The 19,834-nt window shown below is 51.8% G+C and overlaps 1 protein-coding gene across 5 annotated transcripts in view; it reads right to left on the bottom strand.

Moving 5' to 3' along the window:
• Positions 1-19,834, bottom strand: part of TTC13 (tetratricopeptide repeat domain 13) — a 1,316,170-nt gene that overhangs the window by 245,917 nt on the left and 1,050,419 nt on the right. For all 5 annotated transcript variants that reach the window (XM_085612046.1, XM_085612047.1, XM_085612049.1 and 2 more), the window contains exon 20: positions 12,409-12,488. In XM_085612046.1, coding sequence (XP_085468172.1) covers positions 12,409-12,488 — 80 coding nt within the window. The remainder of the gene's footprint in view (positions 1-12,408; positions 12,489-19,834) is intronic.

The following is a 19,834-nucleotide window of genomic DNA, read 5'->3' as shown; positions in this document are numbered from 1 at the left end:
GCTTTAACTCGACCCCAAGTTTTCCCGCTAGCCTGGCAGGTCTGGCAGGACCGGCAGTGGTGGTCCACGTCTCTCCGCATTCGGGGCCAATAGAAATGGGTCACTAGACGGCTGTAAGTCTTGTCCCGCCCGAGGTGTCCGGCGAGGGGCACGTCATGCGCCAGGTTCAGGAGGAACTCCCGGAACCGGAGGGGAACCACCAACACCCGGCCGGCTCCCAGCTCGGCGACTTTCTGCTCGCTGTATAGTAAGTCATTGTCCCAATAGACCCAGTGGGTTCCCGTGGGGTCCCCCGAGGCCTGGGCGGCCGCTTGCTGTCGGGCCCCCTCGAGGGACGGGCAGGCCTTCTGCTCCTGCTGGAATTGTTCGCGGGTGGGGCCCCCATCGTGGCGCCACTGAGCCAGCTCGGGGATCTCGCTGAGGGAGGCGGCCTCGTCGGGAGACAGTTCGGACGGCCCGGCCTCATCGACGGGTTCCTCTGTGCCGGAGGAGGGTGATAGTTCTGGGCCCGTAGGCTGGTCGGTGGCCGCGGCAGCGGCGGGTTGGGCGGTCATGGACCGGGTGGTGGCGCAGGCCCACTCAGGCAGCCCTAGCATCCCCAGATGCTCTCGGCGTTCCACCTGGGCCCAGGGGGAGCTCTCTAGGTCATTCCCCAGGAGGCAGTCCACGGGGGCGTCGTCGCGGACAGTCACTTTTAGGGTGCCGGACACTCCTCCCCACTCGAAGGGGATCCTGGCCATCCGGCACATGCTTTCGGTGTTGTCCGCGGTCCGGACAGGGCATAGGACATGTGGCAGGATTTGTTCGGGGGTCACTAGGTGGCAGCGTACAGCGGTCACGCTAGCCCCAGTGTCCCGGAGGGCTTCGGCCCGTCGTCCGTTGATGGTGACCCACTGCTGGTACTTCTGGGTGTTGCTTGGGATGGCCGCTCGGGGCACCATTTCTCGGGAGCCCAGGCAGACGAGCGACATGGCAGCTGGTTCCCACTCGGGGGACCCGTCCTCGCGGTTTTCCTCCTCTTCTTCTCCTTCCCCCAGGGCAGCGGCGGCTATTTGTCGGGGAGGCGGCCCAGCGGTTCCGTTTCGTCGGTTCACGGGGCAGGCCGGGTCGCTCGCATAGTGGCCGGTCTGCTGGCAGCCGAAGCAGGTCACTGGTGGTCGGGGTCCGGGTCGGGCGATGGGGGTCCCCCTTCGGCCCAGGGTCGGGGACGTGTGGTTGGCGGCTTGGCCTCGTGGCGGGCTTCTGGGCGGTCCGGCCAGGAATTCTCGGCTGCGGTGGGACCCCCCTCCTCCGCCCCGCTGGCGAGGGGGTCCCGTGGTACTCCGTTGGTAGTCCCCCACGGGGTTCCGGGGGACCCTTGTGTTGACCCATCGGTCTGCTTCGGCGGCGAGCTTCCGGGGCTCGGTCAACTTGCTGTCCAGGAGGTGTTGCCTTAGTTCTACAAAGCAGTTGTTGGCGAGGTGCTCCCAGACAATGAGGTCGAACAGTTCATTGTACGAGGTGACCTTGCTCCCTTTTATCCACCCTTCAAAAGCCCGGCTGAAGAAGTCCACGTACTCGACCCAGGTGGTACCGGGGAGCTTCTTGCAGTCCCGGAAGCGCTGCCGGTACATCTCGGCTGATAGTCCGTAGCGGGTGAGTAGGGCTTCCTTCATGTGATCGTAGGAGGTCATCACTGCGTCGGGGAGTTGCAGCAGGGTATCCCGGCCCTCGCTGAGGAACCTCCCCCATAGGCCGGCACCCCAATCCTTCCGGGGTACCCGATGGGAGGTCATGGCTACCTCGTAGGCTCGGAACCACTGCTGGATGTCGCCGTTCTTGTAGTACTCTTTGACGACATCCTTGGGGATATGAACCTTTGGCTCGGTCAGTGGCAGAGCGTCCCGGGCCCCAGGGGTGCTGGTCTCCCCCGTTTTGGATTTCAGTTAGAGTTCTTTGAGGCTCCTCTCGTGCTCGAGGGTTAGCCGTCTCTCTTCGAGTTCCCGATGCCGTTTCTTTTCCTCGATTTCCTCTTGCAGCCGTAGTTGCTCCAGGGCTATTTTCTTCTCCGCCAGCTGGAGCTCGCCGTCCAGCCGGAGTCGTGCGAGGTCCATTTCGTGTGCCCGGACCCTCTCCCGTTCTCGCATTTCTTCGTGGGATAGGCGGGCTTCGGGGATGCCTCGCCCCCCATCTGTCGGGGTTGTGGTCGGCAGGTTTTCGTCCCGGGCCGAGGTCCCTTCGGTGCTGGGTGGAGTGGCCTCGGCTTCGGCCCAGGCTTTCAGGGCTTTCTGCATTTCTTCCTTGGTGCCCAATCCTGTGGTTGGGATCCCTTTGTCTTTGCAGAATTGTTTTAGTTCTTTGTGGGTGTATTCTTCCAGCTTTTCCAGCTGGAAGGTTGCGGCCACAGTTGCTTCTTGGCCGTCCATGGTTCCCTTTTCTTTTTCCGTCTGGTTAGGTAGTGGGTGCGTTACTTGCTTGTACGATTGCGTCTGGCTCGGATGCCGTCGCTGGCCACCAAATGTTGGAGGGAGGACCACCGGGGAGTCGGAGGGACTACTCCGGGCACCTTCCTACCGCCAAGTTATAGCCGAGCGCCGCTGAGAAGCCTCCGAGGAGAGGTCCTTCTCCTATAATCGTACTAGGCCCAGTAACACCACCACACAGGACTCCGGATCAGTTGCTTATCTTGGTTCTTTATATAAAAAAAGGAGCACGTTCAATATGTACAGTGGGATCGAGAGATCCAGTAAGAGTCTCAATGTCTTGGAAGGAATCGGGTAGCGGGACAGTCTTAGTACCAACCAGGTACGGGAGGGCTCTGCGCCAGACCTTGGATGCTGGTCTCAGAGCGGCTCGGACGTGGAGAGCCGCGACGGCGTCAGCAGGGCTCGGGTGGTAGTTCCGCTTGGGTCGAGCCGCGACACGGTCAGCAGGGCTCCGGTGGTAGGTCCGCTTCGGTCGAGCCGCGACGAGGTCAGCTGGCCTCTGATGGTCTGTTGCAACAAGGTCGGGCCGCGACGGCGTCAGCAGGGCCCCAAAGGTTCGTGAAGGTCTTGTAAGCACGATGGAACCGCGACGTCGTCAGCAGGGCTCAGCAGGTAGTTTCAGGAAGAGTCTTTCTCCGTAGGGTCAGCCGCGATCCGATCAGCAGGGCTCTTGACTCCAGGATACAACTGTCATCTTGTTGTCGGGTCGCCCCAGATATAGGTCTTGAGCCCTTTGATGTCCGGACCCTTGCGCCCAGGAGGGCGGAGAGGCCGGGTAGGGCGCGGCCAGACGCCCAGCAGGAGAGGCGCCAGGCCCCAGAGAGCTGAGGGGCGGTCGCACCTAGGTGTGGAAGGACGGTTGGGGGTCCCATCGATACTGCCCTCCGCCGGGAGTGGGAAGGGCTCACGTGGTATCCCCCGGGCCAGGGGTGGGCGCCTCGATGTCGGGCCTCGCTGGGACCGAGGCCGGGTAGAGCAGGGTCACGGAGGTGGTCACGTGAAGTGACGTGTAATCCAAGATGGAGGAGCCCCGAGGTGCATGGGACCTCGTGCGGCTGAGCAAGAGGGAACAGGACCACGCCACGAGGCCGGCTCCAACAATGCTCAATTGGAGAAGCTCGGGATACCAGTTACGAGAATGAGCGTTAAAATATTGTCCACTGACTGTGGCCGAGGGAACCGGGTGGCGAGGTGTGGACATTTTGTGTTTTCTCCGGTGGTGAAGAAGTCGATCCGTGGGATGCCCCAATGTTGGAGTACTGGATATAGTGATGTGTCCTGCTGAGCAGGTCTACAAAATCGCAGTCCACTCTGAAAAGATGTTCAGCCATGAGGTGAATGTTGTATTGGACTACCCAAAGCTAAATCCCCAGCTGGAGAGTGTGTGTTGTCCTGTTTCTGTACATAATACTCCTCAGTCAGCCTATCTGTTTTGAGGAGAACTCCTTTGCCTGAATGATGTGGAAGAAGACTTTGAGGGCTAGGCAAATGGCTAGCAGCTCCAGGTAGTTGATGTTGCAACCCTTTTGTTAATAGTGCCACATTCCACGCAGTGATGTTCTCAAGATGCACACCCCACCGTATGGGAGAGGGGTCTGTTGTAATGGTCGCCTGAGGTACAGGATCTAGAAAAGGCCTGCCTTGCAAGAAGCTGTTCTACCAATACAGAGCAGTGAGCCTTGGTCTGCCCCAATACTAGATATTCTCAAAGACCCTCCGCTTGGGACCATTGAACCACGAGGCACTCTTATAGGGGGAACACATGAAGCCTTGCATGGGGTATAATGGCAAAAAGAGGCAATCATCCAGAGAAGGTGCATGAATATTCTCACTGTGGCCTGAAAAAAAGGTAGCAGCTGCTGAAAGTCTACCACTCTGTTAGTTTGGGTGAGATTTCCCCGTAACTGCATCCAATACAGAACTGGGACTTGAGGGTGTTTATGGTGAGCCCCAGGCTGTGGAGCAGGGATAATGCTAGCTGTGTGTAGGCTAGACACAGCAGCCTGCTGCTGCTCTTGAGCAGCCAATTGTCGAGGTAGGGAAAGACACAAATGTCCCCTTTGGAAATGTGCAACCACCACAGTGAGGTACTTCGTGAACACCCTTGGAACTGTGGTGACTCCGAAAAGAGGTACTTTGAATTGGTGTTGTTGTACATTTACCAAAAAACAATGGTTGATGAGCAGAGTGGATAGCTATATGGCAATGGGTATCTTTGAGATCATGCATCATCATGTAATCACTCTGTTGGAGGCAGGGAATGATATCCTGCAGAGTAGTCATGCAAAAATATCCTGATCGGATGCAGCAGTTGAGAAGCCGGCTGTGATCTCTTCCAGAGCTATACACATTTCCAGGACTTGCCGCCTTGAGCCCTCCAGCCACACAAGCACAATAAGATAAAAGTATGCTTCATATTCTCTTGAGGAAATACTACAACATGTGGCATATAGCAAGGAGAGGTGCTTTACAATTTCCTTCAGTATTTTGTCTGCCTCCTATTGGGGTTGGCCAGTATCGCTCTCAACTTGGGACGATTGTCTGTGGCACTCTATGTTCAGCTGCTCAGCTTTCCCATACACCTTGGTGCCCAAATGTTTATCCAAATGTTTAAGCAAATGTTTCTGCTCCTGGTCAGCCAGCCTCTCTGACTCTGCCAGCTTAGTGCACAGTCCCGCCAGCCTCTGTGCGTCAGGCGATCCTCAAAAGTCTTCATCACGGACGCCAGCATATCCAGCTGGGAGCACAAGGTTCTGTGTACCCCGTGTCGCTTTGCAAAGCAAACACCTCTCAAATGGCCTTGAATGCCTCTCATGTGGTGGCCACCAAACTGACTGAGCCCTCGTTTGACTTTGCATTTCCGCCTTAAAAGCATTGTCCAAGACGGCAGTTGGGGACATGAGCCAAGTGAAACCATGATGTTTGGAAGCTGGCGTCTCCACTATGAGCTTGACTGAGGCATGATCTGACAATTTATCAGGCCCTTAAGGTATAATCAGGCTCCAAAATAACTTTACTGACCTGCTATTTATTGGCAAGCTGTCTGAAAAAGCTACAGCGTGCAGCTGAAAATATGGCGAGAAAATCAGTGGCCCACCCCAGCAAGTTTTAGGAGGAGCCAGCCCAATTCAGCAGTTTGGGAAGGGCAAGTCCAAGTCCATTGGTAGGGACATTCATAATGAGGCTGTGCACAGCAAGTCTACCTAGGAAACATGGAGGACTCACCGCTGGGGTCAATAGATCACCTGCTCGCTACGCAATACGTGGTAAGCAAAGAGAAGGCAATGTACTATGTGCGGACTGCTCAATTCTTGAGTAGCTGTCCTAGGCACTTTGGCTTTTGCGCTCACACACTCTACGGTTCCAACAAATGCCCCTTAGATCAGGTGGCGGGTCGGCTTTGCAAGTTCCCTGTGACAGTGCTCAAAGGGCATCATGATATGCTCAGACTGGTGGCCATCATGCCTGATCTGTCGATGGTCGGTCTCACTCGATGCAGTTCCTCCATGGTGCTACTTCACCCAACCCCCAAGGCACAAGTCCAGCCGCTCCCTCCGCACAGCTACTCAAGCGCAGAGCAAGTCCAGGTGTCTAGTCCACAGGTGCCATCTTGGACCTCATGTATCGGGATTTCCTGTTGGCTGAGTGCACCGGAAAACCACATTCCTGGGTATGTACATCGGTTTGTGCTGCACAAGGTCCCCCCCGCCCCCCCTCCAAGTGCAGAGTCGCTCATCTTGGATGGTATGGGAGCATTGCGCTGCTTGGATGCGGTCAGATCTTGTCCTAGCACCAAGAGCCTCACACTAGTGTGGCCATTTTGGGGGCCAAGCACCTCAGCCCCCACCCCGCTGTGAGTAAATTTAATACCAAAACAAATCTGCAATAAAAATTAGCATCTCGAACATAGGTCTAGGAGGGAAGGTGATCCCGGAATCCAATCCAACAGGGATTATGGAGTTGTTTTTGGAAAATTCTTTAAGGGACATACTAGATTATCCACTTATACCTAACTTGGGTCTCTACCACCATATCCAGCATCATCAACTGGTCTCGTTCTCCTCAATCCACTTCTGCATGTGCGATGTCCTTAAGCATACCAAGGAGAAAGTATGTTCACTGGAACTGAAATTCTTATACAAGGTCGGCTGATGTTGAAGGAGGGGAAGCCTTCAATCCGCAATGAGGTCAATATAAACTGAGGTAAATGTACCTGGTCCTGAGACAATTAAAGAGCAGGAAAAGGTACTGCTAGTGAAGACGAAGACAAAACCGGCACAACTGAAGACCAGGGAGTCACTGCAGGCAATATGGACAAGATTCAACCCGCCCGATAAAGGAAAAATATATCTGTATTCCGAGGTGGCAATATGTGTATGATTACGAAATGAGAGCCTGAGACAGAAAGGATCTGGTGATAGGATAAAATTTCCCCAGAACTTACGCTTGACCAGGGATGAGCAAAACCCAAGGACACTCTTGATAGCCCCCGTGTCTGGCATCAAGAGCCTGGCTAGTAGGGTGTGCAAAAGTCCACAGGTTTCATCAGAGCACGTTCATGTGATATACCCCTGAGAGAAGACTCTTTTGGCAGTTCAGAAGAAGAGGCCCAGGGTGAGCCTCCATAGATATCACAGACATCCTCCTGCTTTAGTGACCGCTGCGCCTCTCACCAGGCCGGGTCACCCCCTTGCTCCTCCTGCTCCTGCCTGCCAGCCTTGCCGCAGAGCCGCCCGCTCGCCAGTTTCCCGCCGCAGCTCGCCACAGGCCCCGCCCACCACCGGCCCATTGGCCGAGCCACTCCCGCCGCCCAGCTGACCCGCCCTCTCGTCCCCCTTCTTAAGGGGACAGCAAGGAGTGCTCGGGAGTGACCGCTGCGCCTCTCACCAGGCCGGGTCACCCCCTTGCTCCTCCTGCCGCCTCCTGCTCCTGCCTGCCAGCCTTGCCGCAGAGCCGCCCGCTCGCCAGTTTCCCGCCGCAGCTCGCCACAGGCCCCGCCCACCACCGGCCCATTGGCCGAGCCGCTCCCGCTGCCCAGCTGACCCGCCCTCTCGTCCCCCTTCTTAAGGGGACAGCAAGGAGTGCTCGGGAGTGACCGCTGCGCCTCTCACCAGGCCGGGTCACCCCCTTGCTCCTCCTGCCGCCTCCTGCTCCTGCCTGCCAGCCTTGCCGCAGAGCCGCCCGCTCGCCAGTTTCCCGCCGCAGCTCGCCACAGGCCCCGCCCACCACCGGCCCATTGGCCGAGCCGCTCCCACCGCCCAGCTGACCCGCCCTCTCGTCCCCCTTCTTATGACGCCCCCAGAGCGACCGCGCACAGCGGGAGCGCCGACTGAGCGCCTAAGGTGCGCCAAAGGTAAGCCCGTCTGCGCCCGTCCGCGTCTGGCCCGCACCCAGCGCCAGGACCCCGGGCCCCCGCAGACCCCAGCCCACCCGCCGGACGTACGACGCCGCCACCCTCAACGCACTCAACGCCGGCCGAATCCCAGGATGCTACCGAGCCACCCCGAGACGCAGCCACGGACCCTTCTGCTGCAACGCCTGCAAGTTCACCTGCATCCGGACCAGCACTACTCCAGCACCAACCAAGACCAAGACGAGCAACAGCAGCAGCCACCTGAAATGCATCCTGCTCAACACCCGCTCCGTCCACAGACACGCCATCGAGCTCTGGAACCTGCTCGACACAACCTCACCAGACGTCGCCTTCCTCACGGAAACCTGGATGAACGCCTCTTCAGCGCCCGACATCGCCATCCCCATCCCAGACGGCTACAAGAGCATCCGAAGGGACCGCATCAACCAGACTGGAGGAGGCATCGCCATCATCCACAGGAACACCATCCGCATCACGACCAACACCAACGACACCCTCGCACCCGCCGAGCACCTGCACTTCCAGGTCCACATCAACCCCAAGACCACCCTCAGAGGCACCCTCATCTACAGACCCCCGGGACCACGCACACAATTCAGCGAAGACATCGCCGACTTCATCAGCCCGCACGCCCTCCTCTCCGCTGACTACATCCTCCTCGGGGACCTCAACTTCCACCTGGAGAACAATAACGACCGCAACACCACCACCCTGCTGGACAACCTCGCAAACCTGGGACTCAAGCAGCTGGTCACCACCCCCACCCACTACGCCGGACACACACTCGACCCCGTCTTCTCATCCAGCAAGGACATCGCCTTCAGCCACGCCACCCGACTCCACTGGACGGACCACAGCTGCGTCCACTTCAGCTTCAGAAGGACCACGATCCACCACCACCAGCAACAGGTTGCACGCAGAAGCTGGAACAAGATCACAGCCGACCAGCTCGCGACCTCCCTGAGCATGAACCCTCCCACCAGCGCAACGAACCCAAGCCAGGCGGCCACCAACCTCGCGAAGTGGATCAGCAACTGCGCAGACGACCTCGCCCCTCTGAAGACCACGCCTAGCAGACCCGGCAGCAAGAAAGCCCCATGGTTCACCGACGAACTCAAGAGCTCCAAGAAGAACTGCCGAGCCCTCGAGAGAACATGGCGCAGAGACCCAACACCGGACAACATGACTGCCCTCAAGCTCGCCACCCGAAAACACCACCAACTCATCCACGCCACCAAGAAAACCGCATTCAAGGAACGACTGGACAACAACGCACACAACAGCAAGGAACTCTTCAACATCGTTAAAGAGCTCTCCAACCCCAACGCCGGAAACAACGACATCACCCCTTCGCAAGACCTCTGCAACTCCCTCGCCTCCTACTTCCACAACAAGATCGCAGACATACACAACAGCTTCAGCACTCAACCGACGCACGCCACGACCGAACCACCGCCCCCACCACCACCCTCCACGCCTGGACCCCGATCAGCACCGAAGACACCGTCCGCACGATGAACTCCATCCACTCCGGATCTCCTACCGACCCCTGCCCTCACCACTTCTTCAACAAGGCCGACGCTGTCATCGCACCCCACCTGCGAGACATCATCAACACCTCCTTCGACACCGCTACCTTCCCGGAGAGCTGGAAGCACGCCAAACTCAGCGCTCTACTAAAGAAGCCATCAGCCGACCCCACCGACCTCAAGAACTACCGCCCCATCTCGCTGCTCCCGTTTCCTGCAAAAGTCATCGAGAAGACCGTCAACAAGCAGGTGGCCGCCTTCCTCGAGACGAACGGTTCCCTCGACCTCTCGCAGTCTGGCTTCCGGGCCAACCACAGCACCGAGACCGCCCTGATCGCAGCCACCAATGACATCCGAGCACTGCTTGACAACGGAGAAACAGCAGCCCTCATCCTCCTAGACCTCTCCGCGGCCTTCGACACTGTCTGCCACCGTACACTAGTGCAGCGACTCAGCAACGTCGGAATCCAGGAGAAGGCACTGGAGTGGATCATCTCCTTCCTCGCCGGAAGGACACAGAGAGTCCGCCTCCCCCCGTTCAGATCTGAAGCCACCGAAGTCATCTGCGGCGTTCCTCAAGGCTCCTCGCTCAGTCCAACCCTTTTCAACGTCTACATGAGCCCCCTCGCAGACATCGCACGCCAGCACAACCTCAACATCATCTCCTACGCCGACGACACCCAGCTGATTCTCTCCCTCACCAACGACCCCGCCACCGCCAGAGCCAACCTTCACGAAGGGATGAAATAAGTAGCCGAATGGATGAAGAACAGCCGCCTGAAACTGAACTCGGACAAGACGGAAGTCCTCATCCTGGGATCCTCACCCTCCACCTGGGACGACTCCTGGTGGCCCCCCGCCCTAGGCAGCGCACCCAAACCAACAGACCACGCACGCAACCTGGGCTTCATCCTGGACTCCTCCCTCTCCATGACCAGACAAGTCAACGCCGTCTCCTCGTCGTGCTTCAACATCCTGCGCATGCTACGCAAGATCTTCCGGTGGATCCCCACCGAGACCAGGAAGACGGTCACCCAGGCCCTCGTCACCAGCCGTCTGGACTACGGCAACTCCCTCTACGCCGGAACCACCGCCAAACTCCAGAAGAGACTCCAGCGAATCCAGAACGCCTCAGCACGACTCATCCTGGACATCCCCCGTCGCAGCCACATCTCCGGACACCTGAGAGACCTGCACTGGCTCCCGGTCAACAAGAGAATCACCTTCCGACTCCTCACCCACGCACACAAAGCCCTACACAACCAAGGCCCAGGGTACCTCAACAGCCGCCTCAACTTCTACGCTCCCAAACGCCAGCTTCGATCGACCGGCCACGCCCTCGCCGCCGTCCCCCGCATCCGAAGAGCCACCACAGGGGGACGGTCCTTCTCCTACCTCGCCGCCAAGACATGGAACTCCCTCCCGACCCACCTCCGCCTGACCCAGGACCACCTCGCCTTCAGGAAGCAACTCAAGACCTGGCTGTTCGAGCAGTAGCGGACCCCCCTCCCCCAGCGCCCTGAGACCCTCTGGGTGAGTAGTGCGCTATATAAATGCTTTGATTGATTGATTGATTGATAGATATTCTGCCAAATATCCAAAACAAGCTCAAAGAACATGTTACTTACCTTTAGTAAACCTCTTTCTGTTAAATTCTCTATCCAACCACAGAGTCCTTACCTTAGAATATCTCCCAAGCGCCAGACTGGATCCGGATATTTTTTCATTGCAGTGTTCCCCGCAAGCAGTGCTCTCACATGCTGGATCCAGATCCAATGTAAGATGTAAGAAGTATTCATCAGAACAGCATGATCTCCAAAGCCAGGATACCAGAAACGGTAAAAGATGTATACAGAATCTGTTTCAGTTTGGGACAAAGTGTGCCTAGCAGTCAATCAGAGGCAGGCAAAGCCTTGTCAAATGAAGAGACTCCCAGAGAGCCACAGGGTCAAAGTTCTTACAACTCCGCTCAACTTAAGACCTGTTGTTGAATAACGTGAGGACTCGTTAAAGGACTTGCCTGTGCTAGTGAAGTGTACAGTACACCTCAGAGAAACCCTAAAGTGACTGCCTGGGGTAAAATACTCTGGCCACCTGGGGACAATATCAACAGGGTTTTGTCCAGCATTTAAAACCTCAGTTATAGCACTTCAGTGCATACTGTGGTGTAAGTTCAATGATCTGGCACCTCTGAACATGTTCAAGTTAAAATTTGAGAACACAGTTCCTTAGGACCCGCTCTGGACTAAAACGTTGCCAGTGGTGTAATAAAGCATGAAAAGTACTCCAGACCCACTTAGGAGATCTCAGGCCATGGTACAGTGCTTAGTGGCCTCCCTGGAGCTCAGGGCCCGACACACTGCGGGGGCCTTTTGTAATGCCACTGAACCTTGCCTGTATCTCTGGGTCGACTCTGCTAGAGGACTGGACTGCTTGAAACCACGGATTTACTTACCTTGTTGTCTACACAGAAACCCAATATAGGACACACTTGGAAAATGTAGTGAAGCCCATAATAGCCATGTGTGATAAGTTCCCCTTCACTATTTTACAACTATGACTGCACCTGTAGTTAGACCCCTACTAAGTAAAGGACCCACACAGGCACTCAGAGACGAGGGAAAGAAGGAGTAAAGTGAAAGGTTGACATGCCACATATAGTATCTGAATAGAGTCAGACAGTAAATACAGCACTAAAAAGAAGGTTCAATTTTCTAAGGTCTCATCAGTACCTTATGACATTGTAGGCACGAAAATAGATTAGGTTCTGGACAGTTACAAGAGGGCCCTTAAACATATTTTTCAGTAGGAAAAAAAACATAGTGGATTGCCATCTTTGCGTGCCACATGACTTGTACTTTCCCCATAAAGCATCCAGCACACATTTTTGAAGTGAATTAATGGCTTCTATACAATCAGCTAGCCCAAATCTAATTTACGCAGCCTGATCAAAAGTCCACAGAAAAAAACAAAAATGTTATCATATAAATGTCCATAATATTGAAGGTAAGATGTCTTTTTTAAACAAAATACTACTGACCTGGATCCTCGTGACAGCGGCATTAAATTAAAAAAGTAATAAACTAGAGACAAGATTAAGTTGCACACAGCATCTGTCTCCTAAAAGGAAAAAAATAAAAGAAATATACTTAGCACTTAAATATTATCCAATTCCTAGAATGTACTGCACATACAATGTGTTAGTTGATGACAAAAATGTTATCTTTACATTTCATGACTTTGTTAATTAAAGGTGGGTTTATACTTCAGTAGGGCCATAATAATGAAAATTTCATTATTTCAATTTCAATAAATCTTTATTCGGATACAAAATATCCATAAAAGCACAGGTCAAAATACCAGCAAAAATAAATACATTTATAAAAATACACAATATGTAAAGTAATAGCAGCATAAAAGCAATAGAAAAGTAGGGCTTTTGGTGCGTACCAAATAACAATAAAAATACGTGTATTATAAAAAGAAGGCATAATTTACAAGACAGCAACTTCATAAAAACACTGACCGGATGAGAGCTTATAGCCCTTAACAAATAGCAGCATAATGTAGTAAAGTTCAATCAAGTGTATACTGTAAAGAAAAGAAACATGGTATGCAGAACAGCAACTTCTTAAAGAACACTGTCCGGGTGAGAATTTATAACTCATATCGAATAGCAGCATGATGTAATAAAGTGCAATCAAGCATGTACAATACACGGTCGGGAATAGTTCAAAAGGCACATAAATAAGGAACAAAAGAACTATCAAAACAAATACAGAAGTAAATAAATAAATATACAAAAATTAAACTAAATATTTTAACTAAGCAACGAAAATTAGAAACAATGGGGAACAGCTATGAGGGGGTGCTCATTGAGATACGTGAAGCACAAGTTACTTGTGTAACGATATATCTGTAAGAGACATTAGTTAGTGATAGATTCCTTACCTTAGAATATCCCCAGGCGTCAGACTGGATCAGGAAAGTTTTCGTCAGCAGTACCCCTGCGCGTCGGTAGGCGTCGTCGTGCGGCTCAGTGTACGTCGGTGGCATCGTAGCCGCCGAGATGACGTCGTCGGAGCTACTTAGATGCGCCCACGCGCGCTGACGTCAGTTCTGTACATAACGTTTCCACACCAAGAGCGCAGAGCCATGCCAGAGACCGACTACTGGTGCAATAGAACTAGAGCCCTAAAAGGGATGACCTTAACCCTAGAGAACAGTTCGCAGAACAGGGAGGATGGGCGGGCGGTAAGGAATCTATCACTAACTAATGTCTCTTACAGATATATCGTTACACAAGTAAGTAACTTGTGCATCTGAAAGAGACACGTTAGTGATAGATTCCTTACCTTAGAATACATACCCAAGCAATAGCAACCCCGGTGGTTAGTCTGCGAAGTGAGATTACACCAGAAAGTCACGGAGAACCGAACGGCCAAAGAAGCCGTCTCTCCGAACCTGACTGTCAAGGAAATAGTGCTTTGTGAAAGTATGCAACGAGGCCCAAGTGGCCGCCTGACAGATGTCTTGCAGGGGGACACCGCGTCCCAATGCTGTAGTAGCTGCTGTCGCCCTGGTAGAATGGGCGCACAGCCCAACCGGAGGTTCCTTTTTAGCCAGAGAGTAACAGGCTTTAATGCACAAGACAACCCATCGGGAGATAGTCCGCTTGTGCACAGCCCGATCTTTCTTGGCACCCATGTAGTCAACAAAGAGCTGGTCATCCACCCGGAACTGTTGCGTGCGGTTGAGATAGAACGAAAGCGCACGTTTTGGATCCAGACGGTGGAGCCTCTCCTCTTCCCTTGAAGGGTGTGGAGGCGGAAAGAAAGTGGGCACAGTAACAGTTTGCCTGAGATGAAAGGCAGAGAATACTTTTGGTAGAAAGGAGGGACGTGGTCGAAGCACAACCTTGTCCGGATGAATCGCCAGGAAAGGAGGTTTACAGGAAATAGCCTGGAGCACACTCACCCGCCGAGCGGAGGTGATGACCACCAGGAAGACAGTTTTCAAAGTTAATAACCGCAAAGGACAGTTATGAAGAGGATCAAAGGGAGCGCACATCAAGTATGTGAGAACCAGGTTCAAGTCCCATTGAGGCATCACAAAAGGAATAGGAGGGGTATGGTGAGTAATGCCTTTGAGGAATCTATTGATACTGGGGATTTGAATAGAGAGGGCTGATGAGGCAGCCTAAGAAAGGCTGAAAGAGCAGAAAGGTAGCCCTCGATAGTGCCCAGAGCAGAGCCCTGCTGGGCCAAAGAGAGAAGGAACAATAGGACCTCAGAAAGAGGGGCAGAAAGAGGATCTACAGCTTTCGCTGTACACCATGCCACAAATTTGTTCCACCGACAGGCGTATACCATTTTAGTGGAGGGACGCCTGGCTGCCAGAATCACATTACAAACTTCAGGAGGCAAGTCAAATGGAATCAGCTGTCGCCGCTCAATCTCCACGCAAGGAGGTGGAGGCTGGACAGGTTCGGGTGGAGGACCATCCCCTGTTGGTGCGACAGGAGATCCTCCCGAAGAGGCAATCGGATCGGGGGATCCACGCTCATACGGAGTAGCTCGGGATACCAAAGGCGGCGGCAGGGGGTCAGAACCACCCAACGGATCCACGGGGCCCGAAGGCGCTCCGGAGGGATCCGATGGGTCAAACAAATGGCTCATGGCATGTATTTCGTCCGGAGTCTCGTGCGGGCCTGGAAAGGGCAGGTAGGCTGCAGGCAACAACGGAGGCTCCATCGGAGCCACGGGGGAGTGACCGCCTGCCCCCTCCACTGCGTCCCACGGTGAGGGGTAGACGAAGAGCGACGCCGCTTCTTCGACTTTTTATGGTGCCGTGACTTACCTGTCCCCGAGTCCGATGAGCGATGGTGACGGTTCCGCGACTGGGCCCTTGACCTCCCACGGGAGCGGGACCTCGATCGGCACGGAACCGATTGCCGAACCTCCAACAACTTTTGAGAACGCTCCAGCAAAGCTTTCGGCACCATGGCCCGACAATCAGGGCACACTTCGGGGTCATGGGCGTGCCCCAAGCAGAAGAGAGACACGCCGTGCGGGTCCGCTACCGACATGTTCCGACGGCAGGCTCTACAGGACTTAAACCCAGGCATCCCTACTGCAACAGGAGTTGAGTACTCGACAAAACAAGAGAAACAAGTTCTCAGTAACCAAGTTAAAACATTAACTAGGGGTATCGCTCTCTCTCGGATCTGCGCTTGCTGGCGCGGAAAAAGAAAGAACTGACGTCAGCGCGTGTGGGCGCGTCTAAGTAGCTCCGACGACGTCATCTTGGCGGCTACAACACCACCGACGTACGCGGAGCCGCATGACGACGCCTACGGACGCGCAGGAGTACTGCTGACGAAAACCACCTGGATCCAGTCTGACGCTTGGGGATATTCTAGGGTAAGAAATCTATCACTAAAGTGTCTCTTTCAGATCGAGCTGCCACTTTCAAAAATGAACACACGGAAAACCAAGTCACCCCCCTTCAGTTTAAGAATTTCCACATAGGCTGGTCTATAATCGGTGATGGCAGTTACCTTAAAAAAAGGGATCAGAAATAGTTTGGTATATTTTTGATAAAAGTTACAAAAGAATAAAAATTTTAGCATTGATTGATTGCTGTGGTTGCCACAAGGGCAGGGCATTTGCTCAAGATTAACATTGAACCCTAAGGGGAAGCAAAACAAATATTTTACAGTGCCAGCCCGAAAAAGCAAGCTTCTTTCCCAACTACCTATATTCTTTAAAAGATAGCTGGATGGCAGATATGATGGGGGACAATTTGCATCCACCAGGGACATATACCTTGCAACTGACGATTTCGAGAGCTCTGTTACATATCTTGTGTTACTATATTAGTCATATAGAACCTCCTGGAGGAATTTTTTATTTATACCCTCCATACCACTTGGATTTAAAAAGATATGTTCAAGATTCACGCTGATCAAACTTTTTTTTAACAGCGGCAAGCCAGGGTATGTCCCCATCCTATCACATTTAAAACAATCAACTATTATATCTCTTGTTAGGGTCGCTGCCAGATTTTGCCAAACTTTTAGCCATCAAGCCCTGATGTAATCTTCAATGTAAAACAATTTTAATTCCTTATGGCAAACAAAATGTGAGGAGGAAATTGGGACCCCCAAAAGATTCTGACAGAATCTATTTTCCTCACCCTGGATACTACAGCATTTTGTAAAACCCCAGACTTCGGCGCCGTATGTTGCAGTGGGGATGCACTGTTTTATAAATTTTGATTATAGATAAAACCACCTCGGCTCTTTTTGGTTGAGGAAGGCACAGAATTGAATTGGTGGCTTTTAAAAACTTACTCCTGCTGTGTGCCACATGATCTGCCTAGGAAGCGTTGGCTAAAAATACTCACCCCAAATATGGGAAAGTGCAAGTGCGTAATAGGCGTTCGGATCCGGAGGTAATTGAGTTAATAAGGTGCTTTTTTGGGCCGCAGGCCATTAAAAACGATTTTTAAAAATTGGTACAAAGATCTAAACCGGGGATAAAATCCACAAAGCCCCAAACTAAAGTGCTTAGTGCATTGGGTGTGCGGCCCATTAGGACCGCATCATCCGCATACAGTAGGGCAGGGAGTGTATTACCATTAATTCTCGGGACATCATTAGTAAGTTCAGTCAGTACATTATGTAAGTCATTAATGTATAAAATAAATAGGAGAGGGGCCAGTACGCACTCCTGCCTGACCCCTCTACCAATATTAATGTCCAGTGAAACCTCCCCGTCCTTACTGATCATCACCCGTGCTTTCAAAGCCCTGTGCAAATAGGCTAAGAAATTAACTAAACCCTCATGCAACCCCTATTTTAAAAGAACCGACCATAAGCGTGACCTGTTAACAAAATCAAAGGCTGAGGTGAGGTACATAAAAGCCAAATAAATGGGGGGTTTCCGAGCTATGGTGTATATGCCAATAATCAAATTTAGGTTTAGGCACTGTTCCACAGTGCCTATTTTGCTTCTAAAGCCTAGTTGGCACAAATTTAGAATATGTTCCTCCTCAGCCCAAGACCTGATTTTATTAAAAAGGACCCTCCCAAGAATCTTCAGTGTATTGTCGATCAGGGAGATCGGTCTATACCAGCTAGGGTTGGATGAGTCCCCTTTTTTTAAAAATCGGGACAATAATGCTGGTAGACAATGTGCTAGGAATGGAGGCATTTGTTAGATTATTAAAACCATTAAGTAAAAGGGGCGCCCAAAACTCTGGTTTGTGTTTGATGAGATCAATGGGAAGCCCGTCAGGGCCGGGAGCCCTGTTGCCTAAGCTTTGGTGGATGGCATCCTCAACTTCTAACATGGATATCTGAATTTGCGAGGCAGGAAGATAATTAAAGGGATCCTCACTCTGAGATGGAGCTAAATAAATCTTAGAGAAATGGGCTTTCCAAGCTTCACTAGCTATGTTACAGCTTAGGGGAGGGAGTGTAAGGCCCATGGATCGCATGTCTTTGACTGCTGCCCAAAAACCATTTCCATTATTAATTTTGGCAGCACAAGCAAGGTTGTCCCAGCGTTCTTTTAGGATCTTATCTTTCGTTGCCTGGCCATTTGTTTGTAATGACGCCTCAGGGACTTAACAAGGGTTGCATTTCTTGGTTTTGTTACAAGTGCTTTGCGGAGCTCTCCATTTGCTCGTGAGCAGGCATTATTGAATCATCTTGAACTCTGGTTGGTGTCTGATGCGGGCTTAGAGATCAGTTGTTTAATGCATCCACATAGATGGCTAAAAGCTTTAATTGCCTCTGGGTTGGGGTCGGTAGGTGACAGGCAAGTGTCAATGAGTGATGGGTGTGTTTTTATCATTGTACAGAATAGGATGTTGTTATCAACACCTTTCCAAATCACTCAAGTTATCAGTCGAGGGAACTAAGCTGCTGGCTCCGTACTCTTTGGCAAGGTCCGGTCTAGGGGCGAATCTAATTGTTGTTGCAATTGGGTTATGATCGCCCTGCACAGTTGGTATGACCTCAGCCTTAAATAAGAAATCTTCTAATGAGCCAGATATGAAAACATAATCTATGGTTGAAGCACAACCACGACCTCTGTATGTTGGTATGAAACAGTTATCATTATGATGTACAGACGCAATTTCCATCACATTTAATAGATTGTGATTAGACAAATGATCCAGCAATTCTGACCCCCTTTTGCATGAGGGCATGTAAGCCGGGGGATCAGTAACTAGTTTGTTTTCCCTAGGGATCCTGGCGTTGAAGTCGCCACCTAGACAGATACCATTTAAATTGTGAAGCACCTTTTGTCTTTGCAAATTAGAAATGAAATTAAACAAGTTAATCTAATTCGTATTTGGTGAGGTCAGGAAATCATTATTATAAAAATTAATGAAACAAATTGGAGACCCACGTGTATAAATCAAGGCTTAGAAGTTATCATTATTTTTGACAAGAGCCTTAGCACTACCGCCTGAGAAAATGTTGACTCAAATAGAAAGTCCGCCGGATGGGCGGCCTTCTTTGGGAACGAACAGGTACAATGATGTTAAAACATACAAACCCCTCTAGATGTAAGTCCTGTGTAGCCCAAGTTTCTTGAAACATGAGAATGTCATTTTTGAATTACCCAATAATCAGAACTTATTTTAGATGCTAAGCTGGCAACATTCCAGCTCATTACATGTAAGTTTGGGTCAGTTTCATGTGAATCTAAAGTATCATGTCCTGAGGGATTGGTCATGATTGGGATAGAGACAGTCTCAACTAGTGTGGGGATATATTACATTCAATCCAGGCTGTCTAAACCAGACAGGCCGGAAAACCTGTTATTCACCATGTGTGGAAAAGTATCGTAGGTATTTGGCCCCGGGGTCGGTTTATAGAAAAAGCCCTGGGGCCGTGACCAGGTTAGAGTTGGGATGGTGGTATTAAGCTCCAGTATTGTCAATATAGATCTTACCAATGACGGCCATCGGAAATTAATGACAATACAGTCTCCCTCAATGTTCTTTAATGTGGAACCAACCCATCCTACTCTACGTACCATTATGATGTCGCTAATGTTTGCCAACAATATTCAAAACTATCCACGGGTCTGAAACACAGAAAAAGATTCTGACCAAAAGAAGAATCCACCTCACTATCAAATGGACATTAGTCAAAGTCCTCTGCAAAATTAAAAGCCCTACTTAAAAGGACGAATTCCCATCAGTCACCATTGGTGTTATCTTTAAATCATCATCTGGGTTTTCTCCTTATTATTCTCTAAAAACTCACCCTAACAGGAAGAAAGGGGAGAAAAAGAGAGAGAACTCGTGGATACTGTCATTCGGACCTGTTGATTGAACCCTACAGGCGTAAGCAACTTTTAAAGCATGATGGGAAAAAGATGCAGTGCAAAAAATGTTTTAGTGAGTGAAATAAAATTGGGCAATGAGAGAAAAAAACTATTTAA

The sequence above is a fragment of the Triturus cristatus genome, chromosome 6 (assembly GCF_964204655.1).
Source record: "Triturus cristatus chromosome 6, aTriCri1.1, whole genome shotgun sequence".
Taxonomy (NCBI): domain Eukaryota; kingdom Metazoa; phylum Chordata; class Amphibia; order Caudata; family Salamandridae; genus Triturus; species Triturus cristatus.
Note: the sequence above shows the minus strand (reverse complement) of the source record. Positions and strands in the feature narration are given on the sequence as shown.